The sequence below is a fragment of the Pygoscelis adeliae genome, unplaced genomic scaffold (genome assembly GCF_000699105.1).
Source record: "Pygoscelis adeliae isolate BGI_AS28 unplaced genomic scaffold, ASM69910v1 Scaffold197, whole genome shotgun sequence".
NCBI lineage: Eukaryota > Metazoa > Chordata > Aves > Sphenisciformes > Spheniscidae > Pygoscelis > Pygoscelis adeliae.
Genome location: NW_008825105.1, coordinates 1 through 9178, shown reverse-complemented (window position 1 = coordinate 9178; position 9178 = coordinate 1). Strand labels below are relative to the sequence as shown.

The 9178-nt window shown below is 52.4% G+C and overlaps 1 protein-coding gene across 1 annotated transcript in view; it reads left to right on the top strand.

The window, feature by feature from the left end:
* The window catches only part of LOC103919833 (complement receptor type 2-like), a gene marked incomplete at its 3' end in the record, with an annotated part of 12387 nt that extends 3816 nt beyond the window's left edge, over positions 1–8571 (top strand). The window contains exons 7-12 of the mRNA XM_009327419.1: positions 818–841; positions 1963–2065; positions 4802–4911; positions 7663–7845; positions 8018–8197; positions 8389–8571. Coding sequence (XP_009325694.1) covers positions 818–841; positions 1963–2065; positions 4802–4911; positions 7663–7845; positions 8018–8197; positions 8389–8571 — 783 coding nt within the window. The remainder of the gene's footprint in view (positions 1–817; positions 842–1962; positions 2066–4801; positions 4912–7662; positions 7846–8017; positions 8198–8388) is intronic.
* Positions 8572–9178: the final 607 nt, after the last annotated feature.

Sequence of the window (9178 nt, the reverse complement as noted above, 5' to 3'; positions counted from 1 at the left end):
TCCCTAAGCGCCTCATCTGCACGTCTTTTAAATACCTCCAGGGATGGTGACTCAACCGCTTCCCTGGGCAGCCTGTTCCAATGTTTAACCACTCTCTCAGTAAAGAAATTTTTCCTCACATCCAATCTAAACCTCCCCTGGCGCAACTTGAGGCCGTTTCCTATCGTCCTATCGCTTGTTCCTTGGGAGAAGAGACCGACCCCCACCTCGCTACAACCTCCTTTCAGGTGGTTGTAGGGCGCGATAAGGTCTCCCCTGAGCCTCCTTTTCTCCAGGCTAAACAACCCCAGCTCCCTCAGCCGCTCCTCATCAGACTTGTTCTCCAGACCCTTCACCACCTTCGTTGCCCTTCTCTGGACACGCTCCAGCACGTCAACGTTCTCCTTGTAGTGAGGGGCCCAAAACTGAACACAGTATTCTGTGTTCTTCCACAAATGGTAAACTTTCCTTTTTTTCCTGAGTCCCAGCAAGAGCTCCCCGTTCAGCCAGGCCGGTCGTCTTCCCCGCCCGTTCTTCTTACGGCACATGGGGGCAGCCTGCTCCTGCGCCTTTAAGACTTCTTTCTTGAAGAACGTAGTGCCAAAAGAGCATGATTAGGTTGTGGCATGGACTCACAGGCTAGTGGAAATGTATCCTGGTAAATACATTTGTGTTCTAACAGATAAACATCTGTGGAGTTGGGCTGTGCAGGGGTCCCATTCTGTGTGTTGCTTGAATTGTCTTCCATGTGCATTGTCTCTGATTTGAGATACTGCGTGATGTGTAGTTTGATGAATTACTGTGCTGAATTTCATATTTTGGCTTGCTTCCTTTCCAGATGGAGCGAACATGATCATTGTTGGTAAGTAATATATATTCCTGAACCCCTGTACCGCGCTCTTGCCTATCTTTATGTTATTGTCTCCTGTCTGTTCTGCTTGAAATAAGCTTAAAAGTCTTCCACTACAGTCTGTTGTCAGGTTTATATTGCTGTTCTTTTAAGATCACGCTGTGAAAAGGTGGGGAAAGGTGAAGGGGACCAGGGAGGGAAAAGATAGTTGAATACGTTTGGAGTGAAGACTGAAGCTTCTTATTTGTCTCTTGTAGGAATCTTCCCTCTCCTCCTGGCAATGCTGGTTATGAACGTCTAGATTAGGGAACGGGCACAGTGGGGAGGCGCCTGTAGACGTGTTGGACTTGATCACGCTGATCCCAGTGCTCTGCTTTTCCTGCCTGTGAAATTGGCCTTGAATCCGCAACCAGCTGACATTGGATGACAAAGCTCAGACGCTCCCTGCCACTGCCCATGAAGCACTCGCACTTTGGCTGCAGCAGCTTGTGCACGGGGCTGGGCTGGGCTGGGCAGCTCTCTGCCACCCAGCTGAGAACGCTGATCAGAAATCAAGTGTGGTTATCCCCACGTTAAGTTGCAATGATGCCAAAGACCTTCGCACTGCAATAGGGTAGACTCAAGAAAATGGTGCATTTTGGGTACCTCCACATGTTCCATTTTTCAGCACCACTAAGGTCGTGTCGTGCCTGGTCCTGATCAGGGTTCACGGGTTTCTTAAGTGTCCTGAGGTGAAAAGTGCTGCTGCTGCTGCTGAGAGCATTAATGGTGGATGTCTTCATGTGAATGATATGTACTTGAGAAAATTAAGTTTGATACAAATAGGATGCATAAGTCGAGTATTATCTGTGGCTACTGAAAGCAATGAAAGTGTTCCTATAAAAACGCAGTTGTAGCTGTGAGTTCAAGGCAAGTCTGACTCGTGCAAATGGCAATCCTTACAGATCAGTGATTTTACCGGAGAGAAAAAAAATTAAACACCTTAATGCAAAGAGCTACTATTCTGACTCTTCCTCTATGTACTAAAATTAGTTTTAAACTTCAGCTAAAGGTCTCTGCCCTGGCACTATCTTTGTATCTCACCGAGGCTTTTCCGCAAGTACTTTGCGGAAACGCCCTTCCTGTCTCTGCAGTGACCCAACGCTTCTCTCGAAGTGGTGAAGCTTTCAGTGGGCTGAAAGCCCCGGGAGGAACCCAGCTGGGTGGGCGCTCAGGGGCAGCGGAGCTCGTCCGCAGGCAGGTGGTGTCCGGGCCAAATGCAGAACTTGCAGGTGTCTTGGCAGATGCCACAAAACATCAGAAAGTTGCCGCGTGTCAACCTTTTCACTTTCTGCTCAAACGCCACCTGCCTGCAGCGACGCTGACGGCAGGGAATCGCTGTCTGAATTTGCACTTAAAAGGCTTTTTCAGGTGGTGCTGTGCACCCCGAGCCCAGCTCAGCCCCAGGACGCCTCGGGCCTGCTGTGATGCTGGGGAGGAAAAGCAGGTTTTTGGCCTCTTGCTCCGCTCGCGGCAGGGCTGGCGGGTGGCTGCACAGGGCGACTGTTGCTCTGATGCACCCAAAGTAGGCGCAGATGCACATCAAGCCAAAGCCTTAATTTACTCCTTTGTGGGGAACAGGACACAAACCTCACGTCTTTTGTGCACTTTGTTGTCATCCTGTCTAACCTTATCTAGTTGAGTGTTGTGTTGAGGACGGTTTGCGAGGGTGAATCCTCAACTTGATTCAGGCTTTAGCGGTGCCACGAGGACAGCTCAGATGACGGGACCTCACTCACCCTGTCTAAACCAAAGATACAGGTAAAAGTGCCCTTGATTTGTTTGGCTGATAGAAAGCCCACACTGTGGTGTTGGTGTCTGTCCTGGTTTCAGCTGGGATAGAGTTAATTTTCTTCCCAGTAGCTGGTACAGTGCTGTGTTTTGGATTTAGCATGAGAATGATGTGATAACACACCGATGTTTTAGTTGTTGCTAAGCAGTATTTATACTAAGTCAAGGACTTTTCAGCTTCCCCTGCTCTGCCAGCGAGGAGGTGCACAAGAAGCTGGGAGGGGGCACAGCCAGGACAGCCAACCCAAACTGGCCAAAGGGGTGTTCCATACCATACAATGTCATGTTCAGTATATAAGCTGGGGGGAGTTGGCCGGGGGGCAGCAATCGCTGCTTGGGGACTGACTGCGCATCAGTTGGCAGGGGGTGAGCGGTGGCATCACTTTTTTTTTTTTTTTTGAACCCTTCAAGCCCCATGTTGGGTGCCAAAAAGGACTGTCATGGTTTAAGCCCAGTTGGCAAATAAGCACCACACAGCCGCTGGCTCAGTCCCCCCACCCCGGTGGGATGGGGGAGAGAATTGGAAGGATAAAAGTGAGAAAACTCCTGGGTTGAGATAAGAACAGTTTAATACTTGAAATAATAATAAAAAATTGTAATGAAAACTAAAACAGAGAGAGAGGAACAAAACCCTTTTTCCAAACCAAGCTGGTAAAGCAAGATTTTGAGGTTCAGGGTTTTGTCTGATGCAGAGGTAAATGACCCATCTGTGAGCTTCTCATGATGCGCAGTTGGGAATGGGAAGTATTCGAAACGTGTCTACTACATACTTTTTGTTTCTGCATTTTCACCAGTGCTTTCCTGTTAACAGGAACATGCATCTAATTACAGGGAAAACCACAAATAGCCATTTCCATCAACATGTTAGTCTTGTTCCAAACAGACCCACAAAGTTCTCCCTTCCCATCAGAGCACTGTCCTGCTCAGCTGTCACTGGGGCACCGTGAGATACTGTTCTCGGAAGCCAGTCTTGCAGAACAAGCACTTGCAGGTTGTTGGTTATTTTTATGTATCTCTTGCCATAAGCCATGTGAGTGACTAGATGAACAAAACACAAATGTAAAGCCTCGTAGCTTAGTGTTGTGTTCTGTTCTGTTATTTTAATCCCAACACAATTGTTCCTACTGCATAGTCCAGAGTGTTTTTTTCCAAATGATTTAACACCTGATTTGGGGATCAGCTTGAAATGATCTCCCTGCAACAAAATAGAAGGAACTGTGAATGCTGTGACATAGCTTACGGGTGTCGTCACCAAAATTTACCATTGAAGAGGGCTTATCTACTGTGTTTGTAATTGACTTGTACATAATTCTACATTATAATCTGAGTGTAACCAGTCAAGTGCAATTCTGAAGTATAAATGTTGGATATGTAAATATTGGAAGCTCTCTGTCAATAAAAGGGATAAAAACCTTGAGTAACGCATGTCTTGCTACTTGTTTTAGGCTCAGAAAGCATCCTCCACTATGTGAGGTGGAGAGCTGGAGGTTGCTGCGGCTGCTTCTACATCAAAAAGTCCTGTCTGTGGATTGTTACTCTTTCAGCCAGCAGCGAGGGATGGTGCCAGCTTGGATGAGTCCCAGAGCAGCCAGGGTCAGGTCAGGAGGATTCGGGTCCGCAGCTGCAGGGCTGTGTGCGGGGCTGGGCTGCACGCTGCGCCTCCCGGCCGGAGCACCCACGGCCCCGAGGGACAGACGTGTCCCACGTGTGTGGGAGGAGGGAATGCCCCGCTCTGCCCTTCCCGTAGCCGGGCAGGCAAGCCGTGCCCCTTCAGCTGGTTCGTGGGAAGGGCTGCCATCACCGCCTGGGGACTTGTGGCAGAGCGTGGGTCACTTCCCCTACCTGAGGATGCTCTCCACCGAGGGCACAGTTTGGCTAACAGCACCGTGCCTGCACCCACCCCTCTTTCACAGATCCCCGTGGGCCACGCAGTGGGTACTAGGGGCCCATCCTCCCCTGCCAAAAATAGCAGCAGAAGCAGTGTGTGGGACCTGCAGCCTCCCCAGGGGTGGTGGCTGCGCCCACCCTGTGCCAGGGAGCCCACGGGTTCCTGTCCCGCAGCCCCGGGAAGCCCCGCAGCTGCAGCTCCTTCTGCTTGTGGGGGGTGGCAGGGGGAACTGGGGTGCCTATATCTTCCCACAGCCCCCTGGGAGCTGCAGTCTGCGCTGGGGACCGGAGCATGGTGCTCGCCTTCGCCCTCCGCCTCCTGGGCAGCTCCGCTTTGCTCCTGGCCACCGTGGCTGGGGCTCAAGGTAAGGGAGACCGGCAGGTCTGCACCTCTGAGGCCTTCCTCCCATGGCCCTCCTCTTCTTCATTGCTGTTCCTCTCCTCGCTGATCCTTTTGCTTTTCCCTGCGGAGGCAGATAGGAGCCCTGTGCTGGTCCCAGGTGGACCTTTGCACGCCAGACCCTGAGCATCACGGAGCCTCTGAGCTGCTCCACTAATGAGAAAGATCCTCTGGGATAGCACTGGGGCCACCCCGTGCCCTTCAGCGGCTGGGGGAAATGGAGTTATAACCTTGCTACGGGAGGCTATAGAGAGTCTTTCACAATCTGCCCAGCTTCTCGTAACAAGGGGCTTGACCTATGTGTTTAAACTGCCAAAGTAAAGCTGGTTATGGATGTGGCATCTTATGGCAGTGAGACAAGAAGCCTGTTCTCATAATAGATTGTGTTTGAGCTCTGTCATGTTGAAACTTGCTGTTTCAACTAGCCTGGCAGGTAGCCCGAGGTGCCCTCTCGTTTGGGATGGGATAGCCAAAACCTACAGAAACTCAGCTCCATCACTGCAGTATAGTTTTGTTTATCCCTTCCCATCTTGTAAGCGTAGGTGCTGCAACCTGGCTGCCCTGGCAAGGTTTGAGAAGTGTTTTGGTACTGCATGGAGAAGACTTCTGCGTCTATCCTCAATCACGCTAATTATTCACTGGCGTCTTGAGAGACCGAAGGCTGACCCTCCTGCCTTAGCTGGCTGCGGTGGCTCAGTGGCAGGCTGGGAGTCAAGCATCAGTGGCTGCAAAGGGTTGGGTTATGTTTTTTAAAAAAAAAAAAGAATTATCACTAAGTTAACACTTTGTAAAAAGGTCAAGTCGTATTTTCTTCTGTTATACTTGGTTTTCTATATGTTCAGCTGATGTATGTGTATTTGGTTTGCCAGCCTTGTGGAAGTAACTGTCATTGCTCACGTGTGCTGTTTGATGCCAGAGAGCTGTGGTTCTCCCACAAAGCCAACCTCAGAGTTGTGTGAAGGGGTGCAAAGGGCGCAGCGGAGATGGGCTGCACCTGAGCAGCTCAGCGGGACAGAACTGTGGCCCTTTACGCAATAACCCAAAGGATATTACCAGCAAAAGGTGTTTCTTTTACGTTCTTTCTACATTCCCATATCTAGTGCAAATATTTGCCTAGTGAACAAAAAGCTACTTCCCTGTGGTTGTGGTTCTGAATGCCTGTCTGCCTGCCTGCCTCTCTGCATGTCTGCCTCTCCGTCTCTCTCTTTCTCTCTCAATGCAAACAACCCCCAGGTACCCCTGGAAGCACACCAGCAGGTTCATGGGCAGGTCCCTTGTCAGGTGCAGCAGAGGCTTTGCCCTCGCTGGCGTGGGTCCATCCCCACACCGTCATGGTGGTGCCATGGGCAGCATGGCACGGCACCCCCAGCCCACGCTGTGCACCCTCTGCCCGGCTCTCTCGCACGGCTGCCTGCCCCAGGTAGCACAGACCCCTGGAGTGCAGTTCGGTCGGTCCTGGACAGTCCTGCCAGCATTTCCCCAGGTTGGGTCGGATCGAGGGGGTGTGCTCCCCAGCCCGTGGGTTAGAAGCATGCAGAAAGGCCATGAAAGGCTTTGACCTCACCAGGTGTTTGATATGAAATCCTGGACACCCCGTTCTTGCCAGCTGAGGAAGCAGCAGGGTCCCCCAGCAGCGCAGGGAGGAGCCCCCGCAGCCCCGGGAGCACTCGCCCCGGCTGCAGCCTCCGCTGCGTCCCATCACTCAGGGATCAATGGGCTGCATCAATGGGACACCATCAACGCGGCAACCATCGCAGGCAGGAACAGCTTGAGAGCTGCGTAGGTAAACAATGTTTTATTTCTCTCCCTTTTCCAGCTACCAAATGTCCGTTCCCACACATCCAGCATGGGAAGAGAGTACCTGCTGCTCGCTATTTCTACAGGACCGGGGACACCGTAAGCTTTGCATGCAACACAGGGTATACCTTGCAGGGCTCCCGCACAAGCAAGTGCCAAGCTGACTTCAGATGGAGCCCACCTCTGCCAGTGTGCAAAAAGGGCAAGTGTCCCAGCGCGCGGTGCGAGCGGTGACAGCAGCGGGGGAAAGCTTCCTCTTGTGTCCTCTCAAATTCAGTGGGAAAGCAAAGCCGGGATGCATCTGTCCTCCTCGCTTGTCTTCTCAAACCAAAGTGCTGCCAGCTTGGCTCTCAGAGAGACAGAAACAGCTCAGAAGAAAGGAGCTGGGGTGGGACATGGGGCTGGCTGCAGCCTGCCCTGTCTTGGGTTCCGAGAGGGATGGGGAGAAGTTAACCCTGGGGCTGAGTTGCCGTGCAGCAGGAGGCTGTAACCTCCCCAGCACACTCAGGAGCCGTATGCGAGCTGTGGGGGTGGCAGTATCTGCTGCCCCAGGGGGATTTCTGTGACTCTGCTTCTGGTCAGATGTGGGATGTTTTCATCTTCCTCCTAGAACGGGAAGTAATCACAACTTCTTGTTGCTCATGCTGCTTCCGTGTCCATGTGCATCTTCTGCCAAATCCCATGATGTGCCTATGAGTTCTCCTGTCAGGACTGTCCTTATTATTAGTAATTTTCTCCAGCTGCAATGCGATTGTAATCTTGGTGCTGCTGTACGTTTTGTTAACTAATACTTTGGTCCAGCAAATGGAACAAAGACTGAGCAGAATTCAGGATATTACCCTGATATTACCCAAACAGTCCTAGCAGCACATAAATGGCAAACAGCTGACCCACACAGCAATTTCTTTTCCCTCTCCAGAGGTGATGTGTCCGCGGCCACCAAACATCGCCAACGGGCTGCACAGCGGACAGTCCCTGGACAAGTTTCCCCTGGGAGTGACCGTGTACTACGGCTGCAAGGATGGCTATGAGCTGATTGGGAACGTGTCCATCAACTGCACGGAGGCCGGGCTGTGGAGCAAGCCCCTGCCCCGCTGTGAAGGTGGGTGGATGCTTCATTGCTAGGTGTGGGGCTGGCAGAAAGGATGCTGGATGTCCTGGTTGTAGGAACGGTGCAGACAGGTTTATGGCAGTGATGAGAAGGGAGGGGGCTGTGTGTGCAGGATCGGACCCATGCATTGAAGTTTAAAGGATGCCGTCCATGTTCCTTGCAGCAACTGGCTGCGAAATACCCGAGGTGCAGAATGGGAAGGTCTATGGGCTGCAAAGCACCTACAAAGCTGGAGAGACTCTTCACTTTGCCTGCAACGCCGGTTATGCCGCAGAGGACACCTACGAGATTCAGTGCCAGCCGGGGGGGACCTGGGATCCGCCAGCGCCCATCTGCGAGAGGGGTGAGTGCGGGTGTCCGCTGCTTCCCCGAGGGCAGCCCTGCCCGGCGGGTGCTCCTTGCAGGCAGGAACAGCGTGTGCAGGCTGAGCCGTTCCTGCGATGGGCTTTAACCCCTCAACGCAGCATCACGCCGACTCCCTTCCCCTTGCACGCTGTTCTCTCGCTGAGTTAAGACTTTGTCTCCCTGTTGCAGTCCGACCATGTCCCATGCCTCCGGGGGTTCGCAACGGAAATCACAATGGCCAGGGCAAAGCAGATTTTACTATGGGAACGTCTGTAACATACACCTGTGATCCCGGCTACTACCTGGTTGGAAATGCCGTTGTGTTTTGCAGAGCATCAGGGAACTGGAGCCAGCCCGGCCCTCGCTGTGAAGGTGCGTCTGTGGTCTGTCCCTTTGGGTGAGAAGCTCATAGTGTGGCTCTGAGCACAGGGGAGACCCTGACTGTTGTCACTGAGACCTTCAGTGAAGGACTTAATTCCCCTTTAATGAAGTATACAGTTTTATAATATGTAAAGAATAAGCTTACATCCATGAATCTGGAGCTAGGTATTTCTGTAACTGTGGCTGCATGTGCCGTACCTCTCGCGCTGGGGCTGGGTGCTGGTGACCCTGCAGTGTATGACCAGGAACTGGCACATCACTTAATGTGAGACCAAGTGCAAAGGGGTGTCCAGAGCCAGCACCCTCCTCCCAGTGCTCTGGCTGCAGCACGCCCACAGTGAGCCGGCCGGTGACGGTGTTGGGGACCAGGCATGGGCATGGGGTGCACCACAGCCTTCAGGGGGAGACCGGATGGATTTTTATGAATCTATTCAACCTTCTTTGTCCAGAAAAGTCAGAGGAGAGACGGGGCACCCAAGGGCTGGCTGTCAGGACAGACCCAGCAGTACCTGGGGTGGGAGCCCTCTGCCATCCCCCTTCACCTTCCTCCATGCCTGACGTGCAGGAGGTTTGAGTTGAGCTGTCTCTCAGGCATCAC